The 15,300-nt window shown below is 26.2% G+C and overlaps 3 protein-coding genes across 5 annotated transcripts in view; 1 reads left to right on the top strand and 2 right to left on the bottom strand.

The window, feature by feature from the left end:
- LOC122498345 (cubilin-like) overlaps positions 1-15,300 on the bottom strand; it is a 247,097-nt gene that overhangs the window by 13,965 nt on the left and 217,832 nt on the right. The window lies entirely within an intron of this gene.
- LOC122498342 lies at positions 9,584-11,811 on the bottom strand. Its single transcript, XM_043606023.1, has 2 exons — positions 9,736-11,811; positions 9,584-9,635 (listed from the first exon to the last, which is right to left on the bottom strand). Exon 1 carries the CDS (start codon positions 11,627-11,629, stop codon positions 10,019-10,021), a length of 1,611 nt encoding a protein of 536 aa, XP_043461958.1. The 5' UTR covers positions 11,630-11,811; the 3' UTR covers positions 9,584-9,635; positions 9,736-10,018.
- On the top strand, positions 11,872-13,782 carry LOC122498344. The gene is made up of 2 exons (XM_043606028.1): positions 11,872-13,630; positions 13,731-13,782. Exon 1 carries the CDS (start codon positions 11,878-11,880, stop codon positions 13,345-13,347), a length of 1,470 nt encoding a protein of 489 aa, XP_043461963.1. The 5' UTR covers positions 11,872-11,877; the 3' UTR covers positions 13,348-13,630; positions 13,731-13,782.

Here is a 15,300-nt window from a genome sequence, read left to right as displayed (position 1 = left end):
AGTCACCATAAATATTTTTCTATATTTGTATTTATTATTATTTCTATTAGAAATTTATTATTAAATCTTTCTTTGTGAGAATTTTATTTTATTTTTTTTGATTATTATACTGAGACCAACTTTATGAAAAATATTCAAGAATTAATTTATTGACAACTTTGATAATATTAAATTGATTAAAAATTTTGATTGTAAAGGTTCGACAATCCTCCAAAGGATTTTACTATTTATAAAAATAATTGAATTATTGCGAAGAATTTTACTATTTATAAAAATAATGGAAATGTTTCGAAGAATTTATTAAAAATTTAAGAAATAATTAAATTGTTATGAAGAATTTTTTAGAAATATTTGAAAATAATGAAATTTTTTCGAGGAATTCAATTAAAGTTGTTTCGAAAATAATGGAATTTCTTTAAAGAATTTGATTAAAATTAAGTATATTCAAAAAAATTGAATTCATCACAAGAATTTTATTATTTTTTGCAAATAATTGAATTCTTTCAATTTTTTTAACGAATATATTTAAAAATTTCATTGATAGGAATTTAACTTATACAATAGAATTTTTTAAAAATATTTTGAGAATAATTGAATTATTTTTAGAGAATTTTAAATTCTTGTTGAAATTGAATTTTATGAAAATTTTTGAAAATAATTAAATTCTTTCGTGTAATTTTATTTAAATTTGATTAAAAATAATTTAATTCCTACAAAGAATTTTAGTATTTATAAAAATAGTTGCATTGTTTCGAAGAATTTATTAAAATTTTAGGAAATAGTTGAAATTTATGGAAATATTTAAAAATATTTGAATTCATCCGAAGAATTTAATTAAAATTGTTTTGAAAATCATTGACTTTTTGTAAAGATTTTACTATTTAAAAAAAATAATTGAATTGTTTAGAAGGATTTATTAAAAAAAAAAAGTTTAGAAAATAAAATAGAAAATAAAAGTTTAGAAAATAATTGAAAATTCTTTCGTGCTCTCTAAATCTGAATATGTGAAATTTCACTTATTGTACGTTATAAGTCGTCCTCTCGATCAATAAGTGCATATACACTTATAAATAAGTGAATTTTTCACTTATTCTGAGTGAAATTTCACTTATTATAAGTGTATATGCACTTATTGATCGAGAAGACGACTTATAACGTACAAATATGTGAATTTTCACATATTCAGATTTAGAGAGTGAAATTTTATTAAAATTTTTGAAAACATAAACAGTAATAATTAATTTTGTACTTAATAAATGAATTTTTTAGTATCAATTTGATATTTTCAAGAAAACTGTGACTTTTAAAATATATATCTAAATAATTTTTAAAAATATTCATCATAAATATCAATTTTGAATTAAAATCTTTCAAAATATTTGTGATTGTAATTAAAGAATATTATGAATATTAATTAATTTTATGAATGTTAATTAAAAATCGTTGTCTCGAAATAATTATTTCTCAAGTTTTCCTTTACTTAATATTCTCATTGTAAACATCTCTCTCTCCTCTCTCTCGACACCATTTTCATTTTCTTTAGATGCATTTATAGAGCAAATGCTTGTTACACTTGTTACAAGGAAGTAAAATTAGTGAAATTATGTTTCACGGTGAAGAAAAGCGAAGCAGAAATCTTATAATTAATGGTAGCTGAATGGGTCAGATATTGTTTGATGGTTCAGTAGAGAAGTGAAATACACAGAAGAAGAGTGTGAGAGAGAGAGAGAAAGAGAGAGTTGAGAATTACTCATTCAGTCAAGTTATGACTAAAACGTTGAAACTTCAAATAGAAGCATTAAAGTTGAAGCGCCCTTTCACAATGTACAAGGCAAATGAAAATGGCAAATACGTAGGGAGAGGAAAATCTGACTGCTTTGAGAGTCGTGGAGTCACAAATGCCGTCATGCCTTATCTTCGTGCTCTACATTTTACATATATAACGTTTGTTGAACCACTTGCTGTTGCTCTGACTGACTTAGTTTCTGGGAAAATGAAAAATTCCTCCACTCATTTTACAAAGCACACTCTCAGTGAATATATCTCTTTCAAACTCTTCAGGTTAATTTTTCTAAATACTTTCTCACATTCCATTTTCAATTTTTTGCATTTTCTTTTGTTTTTTTTTATTTATCATTTTTCACATGAATTTTGAGGTTTTTCTCGCTTTTCTTTGATCTCCTAATGTTCTTGAAGTGTGCAGCAGATTTTTTTAAAAATAAGAAACTATTATCGAAAATAGGTATACCAAATACAAATACTGTATTTTCTTGCAGGCATTTCATAAATTTGTTAACGTTAATGAAAACTGGTGTTTAATTATTTAATTTGACTGAATACTGCACAGATTAAATAATTTGTGAGTGTGATTATGTGCAGAGAACATATTTGTACATTCGCGGAGAATTAAATTACACTAATGACATGTGTAATAATATCTTGTTTACGTTTAAAATTATTGAGTTTCAAGTTTTGGTAGTTTTTTCCCTCATTATAGCTCTTGTGTGTTTGTTATATAATTAATGTGTAATTAATATGTAATTTGTCGATATAAATGAAGCTAATGATAAATGGCCTTCAATTGTAATTCTAAAACAATTGGGGCATGCGAATGTAATTTATGGGCATTTTTCGAAAACAAAATTTATTAGTACAAAATTGTTGTTACTTTTTTTTGCAATTATCTATATGTCGGGTCTCAAAATTATTTAGCATGACACAATTTTAAGAAAAGTGGTGAAAGAGGACAAAAAACGTGTTTTTGAGGTTTTTAAGATTCCTTTTCTCTTTAAACTAAAGTGTTAAAGACTTTTATAAGGTTTCAAATTCAACCTCGAAGCACGCACTTCAGGACCCATATAAGTAAGATAAAAAAATTGGGAATTTTGAAAAAAGTGGGGGTAAAGACCCATAAAAATTTTTTTTTTGAATTTTTTTGATATTGTAATGGTTTCTGATGTATTTTTGTCCTCTGAACACGATCCCTGGTCCTAAAATTGACTAGAATGTTAGAATTTTGAGAAAAGTAATGTTAAAGAGGCAAAAAAAGAACATTTTATAAAAATGTTCATTTAGCTGAAAAATTAAAAATTCTTGAGTGATTTAAAAAGAAAAAATTACACTTTTGCCTTTACTGATTATTATTTTCTTTTGGGTTAACTCAATTTCACATGAACTATTACTGGCACATTGTCTTAAACTATTGAAGAAAGTTTCTACTAGGTTTCTTCGGTTCGGCTGCTTCTTCTAGAGACACAGGGTACTTACTGCCATTATGCGTTTGTCACAACATTTCATTAAAAGTCTTTCGCGAGAGTTTGGATAAGGATGTATTGTAGAACGTTTAACTGTGCGCGCAGGCATAAATATTCCACTAAGGTCTTTGCTCCCTTGCTATATATATGTAAAGGCTCGAATTTCTACTAAAACTCCCTTTCCCTACTATCTAAGAGAAAACACCAAAGTTTCATCTAGATTCCTAAAGAGATTTTGGCCTCGGCTCAACGAAACTTGTTCTCCATACTTAAAATTCTCGATAACCGGAAAATGCATTATAAAGTTTTTTCCTTCATTTTCAAATGACAATTCGGTAAAATTTTCTTAAACGCCAATTCTGTTAAATTCGGTTTGCAATTTTTCTATAATCTTTAAAAGATAGAATCATGGGGAGAAAAGTTTTTTTTATATTTTTAATGTTGTCAACATTTTGACCTGTGGGCAAAGTATGGCGACTAACTATTTTGTTTTATATTTTTATAAGTTTGTTTGTCTTTTTATGGTCAATTATTACTGCATTGCAATAAATTATAATAATCGTAAGTTTCCTTTCCGTTAGCAAATTATCTGCATTCATTTGTTTGTTTTGAAAATTAAATTTTGTGGGGGCATTTTTTATATATTTTTTAATGTCAAACTTTTTCATGTAAAAAATACTTTACTTATTTAATAGACTCGACTCTTTAGTAAAAAATCTAAAATTATCAAAAATTCGAAAAAATTCAAAAATCCGATTTTCTTAAAATTCAACATTTTTTCCTCTCTTTTATAGGATTTAGCTTCATTATTTTTGTGCTTTTGGAAAATACTTTACTTATTTAATAGTCTCGACTCTTTGGTAAAAAATCTAAAATGATCAAAAATTCGAAAAAATTCAAAAATCCGATTTTCTTAAAATTCAACATTTTTTCCTCTCTTTTACGGAATTTAGCTTAATTATTTTTGTGCTTTTAGAAAATACTTTACTTATTAAATTGTCTCGACTCTTTGGTAAAAAATCTAAAATTATCGAAAATTTTCAAAAATCCGAATTTCTTAAAATTCAACATTTTTTCTTCTCTTTTATGGAATTTAGCTTAATTATTTTTGTGCTTTTGGTAAATACTTTACTTATTTAATAGTCTCGACTCTTTGGTAAAAAATCTAAAATTATCAAAAATTCGAAAAAATTCAAAAATCCGATTTTCTTAAAATTCAACATTTTTTCCTCTCTTTTATAGGATTTAGCTTCATTATTTTTGTGCTTTTGGAAAATACTTTACTTATTTAATAGTCTCGACTCTTTGGTAAAAAATCTAAAATGATCAAAAATTCGAAAAAATTCAAAAATCCGATTTTCTTAAAATTCAACATTTTTTCCTCTCTTTTACGGAATTTAGCTTAATTATTTTTGTGCTTTTAGAAAATACTTTACTTATTAAATTGTCTCGACTCTTTGGTAAAAAATCTAAAATTATCGAAAATTTTCAAAAATCCGAATTTCTTAAAATTCAACATTTTTTCTTCTCTTTTATGGAATTTAGCTTAATTATTTTTGTGCTTTTGGAAAATACTTTACTTATTTAATAGTCTCGACTCTTTGGTAAAAAATCTAAAATTATCGAAAATTATCAAAAATTCAAAAATCCGAATTTCGTAAAATTCAACATTTTTTCCTCTCTTTTATAGGATTTAGCTTAATTATTTTTGTGCTTTTGGAAAATACTTTACTTATTTAATAGTCTCGAATCTTTGGTAAAAAATCTAAAATTATCAAAAATTCAAAAATCCGATTTTCTTAAAATTCAACATTTTTTCTTCTCTTTTATGGGATTCAGCTTCATTATTTTTGTGCTTTTGGAAAATACTTTACTTATTAAATTGTCTCGACTCTTTGGTAAAAAATCTAAAATTATCAAAAATTCGAAAAAATTCAAAAATTCGATTTTCTTAAAATTCAACATTTTTTCCTCTCTTTTATGGGATTCAGCTTCATTATTTTTGTGCTTTTGGAAAATACTTTACTTATTAAATTGTCTCGACTCTTTGGTAAAAAATCTAAAATTATCAAAAATTCGAAAAAATTCAAAAATCCGATTTTCTTAAAATTCAACATTTTTTCCTCTCTTTTATGGGATTCAGCTTCATTATTTTTGTGCTTTTGGTAAATACTTTACTTATTTAATAGTCTCGACTCTTTGGTAAAAAATCTAAAATTATCAAAAATTCGAAATAATTCAAAAATCCGATTTTTTTAAAATTCAACATTTTTTCCTCTTTTTTATGGAATTTAGCTTAATTATTTTTGTGCTTTTGGAAAATACTTTACTTATTTAATAGTCTCGAATCTTTGGTAAAAAATCTAAAATTATCGAAAATTATCAAAAATTCAAAAATCCGATTTTCTTAAAATTTAACATTTTTTCCTCTCTTTTATAGGATTTAGCTTCATTATTTTTGTGCTTTTGGAAAATACTTTACTTATTTAATGTAGGAAATTATTTGCTGATTAAGAATTTTAATTAAGGAAGATTTCGACTATATCAGCAATTAGTGACATCTATTAGACGTCAATTGAACTCTTTGGTTTAGAGTCAGGTGTTATTCTTAAGATAATTATTCCGATATGGTTGTCGGTAAATAATTATTTTTTCTTGAATTTAATTTTTGATCTGAAAAAATAAGCTGCGTGAACGACTGCACTGTGCATCTGTGAGGACTCGAACCCCAGTTAATAGCTGCCTTTCGCGGGACTAACGCCTACCAATGCACCATGCCAACACAGCCTGGACGTTCACGTTTCTTATAATCTCAGATCAAGCCCATACACTAGTCGAAGAGCTGTATAGTTAATGTAGGAAATTATTTGCTGATTAAGAATTTTAATTAAGGAAGATTTCGACTATATCAGCAATTAGTGACATCTATTAGACGTCAATTGAACTCTTTGGTTTAGAGTCAGGTGTTATTCTTAAGATAATTATTCCGATATGGTTGTCGGTAAATAATTATTTTTTCTTGAATTTAATTTTTGATCTGAAAAAATAAGCTGCGTGAACGACTGCACTGTGCATCTGTGAGGACTCGAACCCCAGTTAATAGCTGCCTTTCGCGGGACTAACGCCTACCAATGCACCATGCCATTTACTTATTTAATAGTCTCGACTCTTTGGTAAAAAATCTAAAATGATCAAAAATTCGAAAAAATTCAAAAATCCGATTTTCTTAAAATTCAACATTTTTTCCTCTCTTTTATGGAATTTAGCTTAATTATTTTTGTGCTTTTAGAAAATACTTTACTTATTAAATTGTCTCGACTCTTTGGTAAAAAATCTAAAATTATCGAAAATTTTCAAAAATCCGAATTTCTTAAAATTCAACATTTTTTCTTCTCTTTTATGGAATTTAGCTTAATTATTTTTGTGCTTTTGGAAAATACTTTACTTATTTAATAGTCTCGAATCTTTGGTAAAAAATCTAAAATTATCGAAAATTATCAAAAATTCAAAAATCCGAATTTCGTAAAATTCAACATTTTTTCTTCTCTTTTATGGGATTCAGCTTCATTATTTTTGTGCTTTTAAAAAATACTTTACTTATTTAATAGTCTCGAATCTTTGGTAAAAAATCTAAAATTATCAAAAATTCGAAAAAATTCAAAAATCCGATTTTCTTAAAATTCAACATTTTTTCCTCTCTTTTATGGGATTCAGCTTTATTATTTTTGTGCTTTTGGTAAATACTTTACTTATTTAATAGTCTCGACTCTTTGGTAAAAAATCTAAAATTATCAAAAATTCGAAAAAATTCAAAAATCCGATTTTCTTAAAATTCAACATTTTTTCCTCTCTTTTATAGGATTTAGCTTCATTATTTTTGTGCTTTTGGAAAATACTTTACTTATTTAATAGTCTCGACTCTTTGGTAAAAAATCTAAAATGATCAAAAATTCGAAAAAATTCAAAAATCCGATTTTCTTAAAATTCAACATTTTTTCCTCTCTTTTACGGAATTTAGCTTAATTATTTTTGTGCTTTTAGAAAATACTTTACTTATTAAATTGTCTCGACTCTTTGGTAAAAATCTAAAATTATCGAAAATTTTCAAAAATCCGAATTTCTTAAAATTCAACATTTTTTCTTCTCTTTTATGGAATTTAGCTTAATTATTTTTGTGCTTTTGGAAAATACTTTACTTATTTAATAGTCTCGACTCTTTGGTAAAAAATCTAAAATTATCGAAAATTATCAAAAATTCAAAAATCCGAATTTCGTAAAATTCAACATTTTTTCCTCTCTTTTATAGGATTTAGCTTAATTATTTTTGTGCTTTTGGAAAATACTTTACTTATTTAATAGTCTCGAATCTTTGGTAAAAAATCTAAAATTATCAAAAATTCAAAAATCCGATTTTCTTAAAATTCAACATTTTTTCTTCTCTTATATGGGATTCAGCTTCATTATTTTTGTGCTTTTGGAAAATACTTTACTTATTAAATTGTCTCGACTCTTTGGTAAAAAATCTAAAATTATCAAAAATTCGAAAAAATTCAAAAATCCGATTTTCTTAAAATTCAACATTTTTTCTTCTCTTATATGGGATTCAGCTTCATTATTTTTGTGCTTTTGGAAAATACTTTACTTATTAAATTGTCTCGACTCTTTGGTAAAAAATCTAAAATTATCAAAAATTCGAAAAAATTCAAAAATCCGATTTTCTTAAAATTCAACATTTTTTCCTCTCTTTTATGGGATTCAGCTTCATTATTTTTGTGCTTTTGGAAAATACTTTACTTATTTAATAGTCTCGACTCTTTGGTAAAAAATCTAAAATTATCAAAAATTCGAAATAATTCAAAAATCCGATTTTTTTAAAATTCAACATTTTTTCCTCTTTTTTATGGAATTTAGCTTAATTATTTTTGTGCTTTTGGAAAATACTTTACTTATTTAATAGTCTCGAATCTTTGGTAAAAAATCTAAAATTATCGAAAATTATCAAAAATTCAAAAATCCGAATTTCGTAAAATTCAACATTTTTTCTTCTCTTTTATGGGATTCAGCTTCATTATTTTTGTGCTTTTGAAAAATACTTTACTTATTTAATAGTCTCGAATCTTTGGTAAAAAATCTAAAATTATCAAAAATTCGAAAAAATTCAAAAATCCGATTTTCTTAAAATTCAACATTTTTTCCTCTCTTTTATGGGATTCAGCTTTATTATTTTTGTGCTTTTGGTAAATACTTTACTTATTTAATAGTCTCGACTCTTTGGTAAAAAATCTAAAATTACCAAAAATTCGAAAAAATTCAAAAATCCGATTTTCTTAAAATTCAACATTTTTTCCTCTCTTTTATAGGATTTAGCTTCATTATTTTTGTGCTTTTGGAAAATACTTTACTTATTTAATAGTCTCGACTCTTTGGTAAAAAATCTAAAATGATCAAAAATTCGAAAAAATTCAAAAATCCGATTTTCTTAAAATTCAACATTTTTTCCTCTCTTTTATGGAATTTAGCTTAATTATTTTTGTGCTTTTAGAAAATACTTTACTTATTAAATTGTCTCGACTCTTTGGTAAAAAATCTAAAATTATCGAAAATTTTCAAAAATCCGAATTTCTTAAAATTCAACATTTTTTCTTCTCTTTTATGGAATTTAGCTTAATTATTTTTGTGCTTTTGGAAAATACTTTACTTATTTAATAGTCTCGACTCTTTGGTAAAAAATCTAAAATTATCGAAAATTATCAAAAATTCAAAAATCCGAATTTCGTAAAATTCAACATTTTTTCCTCTCTTTTATAGGATTTAGCTTAATTATTTTTGTGCTTTTGGAAAATACTTTACTTATTTAATAGTCTCGAATCTTTGGTAAAAAATCTAAAATTATCAAAAATTCAAAAATCCGATTTTCTTAAAATTCAACATTTTTTCTTCTCTTTTATGGGATTTAGCTTTATTATTTTTGTGCTTTTGGAAAATACTTTACTTTTTTAATAGTCTCGACTCTTTGGTAAAAAATCTAAAATTATTAAAAATTATCAAAAATCCGAAAAATCGAATTTTTTAAAATTCAACATTTTTTCTTCTCTTTTATGCCATTTAGCTTTGTTATTATTTGAATTCTTATTTAAGAGAAAAAATGGAAAACTGAAAAAATTTAGAAATTTAGTGTGTAATAATTATTATTTCTTTAAAAAGTATTTAATTTAAAATGGCTTTTTAAAATAAGCAATGCAAAAGATGACCCAGATACTAATTGGAATTGATATTTGATAAATAAATGATCATGGGAAGGTAAATAATTGAATAAGAAATCCAATGTGTTTCGTCAGTAATGCGACGTTTCGTTGGCTAAGGTTTGCCAACCTCATCAGGCTAAATTTATTAAAAACAGAAAAGGCACTTTAATATTTATAAAGGTTTTCTAAAAAACACTATTTTTCACTAAAGTAATTAACAACGAATAATATCCTACCTAATTCATTAAAACATAAAAACACTATTTTAGTTCGTCATGAAGAATAAAAATTAAATAAATAAATAAATAAATTAAAAAACAAAACACGACACATATTCCACACAAGAGATTAAATTTATAATTATATAGAAGAAAAGGAGACATTCCTCTACAACGACTCAGTGTCAACTGAAATAAAATTAGAAACTGAGATAAGAAAGTCAAAACTATGAAAACTAAAAGAGTCAATGAACTGATATGTAAACACAGGTGGTCAGCAAGATATGTTATTGTTTTGTCATTATGGACATGAGTCTATACGTCTGAAAAGAGGAAAGAACGTTTTATTTAGAGTGAGAATATCTTCTTTTCTGTTAATAGTGGAATGATTTGTTTTTATGTGGATCATTTCCGATATTCGTCGTTTTATAAAATTTTTTTCATTGTCCAAAACCTTCACATTTTCCCAATCAAAATCATGATTGAAATTGATACAATGTCGGTACACTACAGAGTTGTCATTCACTTTTTTATGTTCGTTTATGCGAGTTAGTAAAGATCGTTTCGTCTCGCCAATATATGTTGCAGGGCAGGTTTTACAATCAAACTTATATACAACATTTGTTCTATCCCATTTTTTTGTCGAATCTTTACCTAGTTTGATGATAGAACTAGAATTTTTATTTATAAGAGGAATAGACGTGCAATTAAACTCTCTAAGGATATTTGACAACTTGAAAAAACATTTTTCATTAAAAGGTAAACAAACTTTTGGAATTTTACTATATATATTAGTTTTGTTATTATTATTATTAACATCAGAAAATTTTATTTTATTAACACGAATCTTGATATGTTTTTCAATGAAGTCTGAAGGATAGTTATTGTTTTTTAAAATATTTTTAATTTTTTTCAAGTTGTCAAATTGGAATTTTTTATTGGACAATGAAAATGCCCTATCTACAAGATTATATACAATATTCTTCTTCTGTTGAAGTGGATGATCTGAAAAATAGTTAATGAGTCTATCTGATGAAATCGGTTTTTGATACCAATTTGTAATAATTTTGTTGTTGTCTCTGATAAGCTTTAGATCGAGAAAGTTAATAGAATTTTCTTTTTCTTTTTCAACAGTAAATTGTAATTTTCGATTGTAAGAGTTAAAAGTGTCAATGACCAGATCAACATGTTCTTTTTTTATGGCTAAAATTGTGTCATCCACATACCTATAATAGAAAAGTGGAACACAATTATGTTTTTCTTTTAACTCTTTTAAACATTCAGTTTCCAGATCATCCATTACAATATCCGAGACGAAAGGTGAAATTGGAGAACCCATCGGAGTTCCGTATGTCTGTCTGTAGAATTTTCCATCAAAAGAAAAATATGTATTATTAAATACAAATTTAGTAAAATCAATAATGTCAGAGAATGGAATTTTACATTTTTGGTTTATACAACTAACACGTCGATCCAAACTCTGAATGACCAACTCACAAGACACATTTGTAAACATGGAACTTACGTCAAGTGAGATAAAAGTGTAGCTGTCGTCCATAGTAACATTGTCTAATTTGTTTTTAAGTTCTAAACTATTGTTAATGTGTGACCGAGGTAAAGTAATACAATTTTTTAAGGAGTTGTACAATATTTTTGCGAGAAAATGAGTAGGGCTATTTATTAAGGAAATAATCGGACGAAGTGGGACATTTTCTTTATGTATTTTTGGGAGTCCATAAGCTTTAGCCAAAACAGTGTCAGTCAAAGTCAATTGATTCGGGTGATAAACTTTGTCAAGGAATTCATTTTCATTTAAATATTTAAGAATTGATGATGTATTTTTGATAAGTTTTTTAATTGGATTCTTTTTTATAAGTTCATATGTTGTAGTGTCAGTAAACATATTTGTCATTTTTTGATTATAGTCAGTTTTCTTTAAAAGTACTGTCACATTGCCTTTATCGGCAGGAGTGAAAAAAAGTTCAGGATTATTTTTTAAAAAAGTTTTTGTAATATTTAATTTTTTTGAAAAAGATTTATCTTGATTAGTTAATGAATTCTTATTTTTCAAATTATTTGACAAAACATCAGAAAATTTTCCCCTTAAAGTATTTTTTGAATTTTCATCAATGTCGACTTTTGATAAACAAAACTTTGTTTATGACTTTGACTGACACTGTTTTGGCTAAAGCTTATGGACTCCCAAAAATACATAAAGAAAATGTCCCACTTCGTCCGATTATTTCCTTAATAAATAGCCCTACTCATTTTCTCGCAAAAATATTGTACAACTCCTTAAAAAATTGTATTACTTTACCTCGGTCACACATTAACAATAGTTTAGAACTTAAAAACAAATTAGACAATGTTACTATGGACGACAGCTACACTTTTATCTCACTTGACGTAAGTTCCATGTTTACAAATGTGTCTTGTGAGTTGGTCATTCAGAGTTTGGATCGACGTGTTAGTTGTATAAACCAAAAATGTAAAATTCCATTCTCTGACATTATTGATTTTACTAAATTTGTATTTAATAATACATATTTTTCTTTTGATGGAAAATTCTACAGACAGACATACGGAACTCCGATGGGTTCTCCAATTTCACCTTTCGTCTCGGATATTGTAATGGATGATCTGGAAACTGAATGTTTAAAAGAGTTAAAAGAAAAACATAATTGTGTTCCACTTTTCTATTATAGGTATGTGGATGACACAATTTTAGCCATAAAAAAAGAACATGTTGATCTGGTCATTGACACTTTTAACTCTTACAATCGAAAATTACAATTTACTGTTGAAAAAGAAAAAGAAAATTCTATTAACTTTCTCGATCTAAAGCTTATCAGAGACAACAACAAAATTATTACAAATTGGTATCAAAAACCGATTTCATCAGATAGACTCATTAACTATTTTTCAGATCATCCACTTCAACAGAAGAAGAATATTGTATATAATCTTGTAGATAGGGCATTTTCATTGTCCAATAAAAAATTCCAATTTGACAACTTGAAAAAAATTAAAAATATTTTAAAAAACAATAACTATCCTTCAGACTTCATTGAAAAACATATCAAGATTCGTGTTAATAAAATAAAATTTTCTGATGTTAATAATAATAATAACAAAACTAATATATATAGTAAAATTCCAAAAGTTTGTTTACCTTTTAATGAAAAATGTTTTTTCAAGTTGTCAAATATCCTTAGAGAGTTTAATTGCACGTCTATTCCTCTTATAAATAAAAATTCTAGTTCTATCATCAAACTAGGTAAAGATTCGACAAAAAAATGGGATAGAACAAATGTTGTATATAAGTTTGATTGTAAAACCTGCCCTGCAACATATATTGGCGAGACGAAACGATCTTTACTAACTCGCATAAACGAACATAAAAAAGTGAATGACAACTCTGTAGTGTACCGACATTGTATCAATTTCAATCATGATTTTGATTGGGAAAATGTGAAGGTTTTGGACAATGAAAAAAATTTTATAAAACGACGAATATCGGAAATGATCCACATAAAAACAAATCATTCCACTATTAACAGAAAAGAAGATATTCTCACTCTAAATAAAACGTTCTTTCCTCTTTTCAGACGTATAGACTCATGTCCATAATGACAAAACAATAACATATCTTGCTGACCACCTGTGTTTACATATCAGTTCATTGACTCTTTTAGTTTTCATAGTTTTGACTTTCTTATCTCAGTTTCTAATTTTATTTCAGTTGACACTGAGTCGTTGTAGAGGAATGTCTCCTTTTCTTCTATATAATTATAAATTTAATCTCTTGTGTGGAATATGTGTCGTGTTTTGTTTTTTAATTTATTTATTTATTTATTTAATTTTTATTCTTCATGACGAACTAAAATAGTGTTTTTATGTTTTAATGAATTAGGTAGGATATTATTCGTTGTTAATTACTTTAGTGAAAAATAGTGTTTTTTAGAAAACCTTTATAAATATTAAAGTGCCTTTTCTGTTTTTAATAAATTTAGCCTGATGAGGTTGGCAAACCTTAGCCAACGAAACGTCGCATTACTGACGAAACACATTGGATTTCTTATTCAATTATTTACCTTCCCATGATCATTTATTTATCAAATATCAATTAAACCATGGAAGGATTTAAATCTACTCAATTACTAATTGGAATTGTTATAGCCATAGTTAAAGTCTGGTAATGTAAATTCTATTTAAATTGAGACCATTGAGTGAAATTATTTGAATTTTAGTTAGTTAAATCTCTTTGTTAGGTTATAATAATTATTTCTTTAAAATTTTTTAAATTGTTTAAAATAAGCAGCCCTATACAACTCTCCCTCGTGCTTGCGCGCGGATAGTTTGGCTAGTAAAGAATAAAATAAAATTTGGAAGTTCGATGAAAAATTTTTGTCAAAATGTTATTTATCTCTATATGAATACAAATGCAGTTTTTTGTCTCTAGGAGGCATAAATCAAAGCAAGTAGGAATTGCCATAGCAAGAAGTGTGAATCTTATGATGTATTATTTGTATGCTGCATATACACTATAGTATATATTCAGAAATGAAAATCTCTCTGAGGCAAGATGCAATTCAGAACCTGCCTAGGTTTTCCTATATATATATATATATATTTATTTTTTCGTTCGTTGAAAGTAGAGTAGCGAGAATAGTATGTGTTGCAGTGAACAAGGAGATAAAAAAAGAAAATAAATTTTCTAAGCTTAGAGTGCACTTTCGTTGTGTCATTTTGCCAGAATGTTCTATTTTACACGGGACACACGGGTCATCTTTTGTATTTTTTGGAAGAGTTGCGAAATATCTTTATTCAATTTTCTCCCAAAAAAACCATTTTTCTGCAATATTGATTTTCTACGATATTTTATTTGATTTTTCAGTATTTTCAAGTAACATTCCATAAAAAGCGTTGAATTACGAATAAAAACAAAAATTCCTCCAAATGTTTTCTTTTTTGAAAGCTTAAAAGGGAATTTTTTTTCATTTTCGAACTTTTATTCCATTTGAGCCATTAATACAAGTATCGTATTGAAAGTGAATGAGGGTTGTTAGGTAAAAAGGGAAGGTTGTTATTTCAGTTATTTTTTCAGAACTTGGAAAACTGCAAATTTCGTGTTGTTTGGAATCGGTAAATTAGAATAAAGTGTTAAAGATTCAAAATTTAGTATTGATTGGAATTTTCAGTAGTGACAGTCGCTTTCAATCAGACAGAAATATTTTTCATTCGTCTAGATGTGTTCACAGTAGTAAAAGTCAATTGCATTCAGACAGCATGCAAATAGAGGCTTTCGATTGTTAATAATAAGTCGTTTATTTTATTCCATGTCGTAAAAGAAAATTTCATTTTGTAATTTCCTCACATTTTAACCTGGAAAACTTGGAAAAGTCAATTTGAAAAGAGCAAAAGCGTGGCGACCGTGTATAAACATTAATTATTTTTTTTAGTAGTTATGGTAAATTTTAGCCAGACATGGATTTTCTATCCCCAAATTTTCAAGTTTTCTCAATTTCCACAGCATAAATTATCAATTTAAAGAAAATTTTTTTTAAGTAGAAACAATTTTCC

Source organism: Leptopilina heterotoma, unplaced genomic scaffold (genome assembly GCF_015476425.1).
Source record: "Leptopilina heterotoma isolate Lh14 unplaced genomic scaffold, ASM1547642v1 Lhet_148, whole genome shotgun sequence".
Classification (NCBI taxonomy): domain Eukaryota; kingdom Metazoa; phylum Arthropoda; class Insecta; order Hymenoptera; family Figitidae; genus Leptopilina; species Leptopilina heterotoma.
Note: the sequence above shows the minus strand (reverse complement) of the source record. Positions and strands in the feature narration are given on the sequence as shown.

Bases quoted from the DNA above. Each gene is read 5' to 3' on its own strand.
- LOC122498342 (XM_043606023.1), bottom strand. From the start codon at position 11,629: ATGACAAATATGTTTACTGACACTACAACATATGAACTTATAAAAAAG.
- LOC122498344 (XM_043606028.1), top strand. From the start codon at position 11,878: ATGACTTTGACTGACACTGTTTTGGCTAAAGCTTATGGACTCCCAAAA.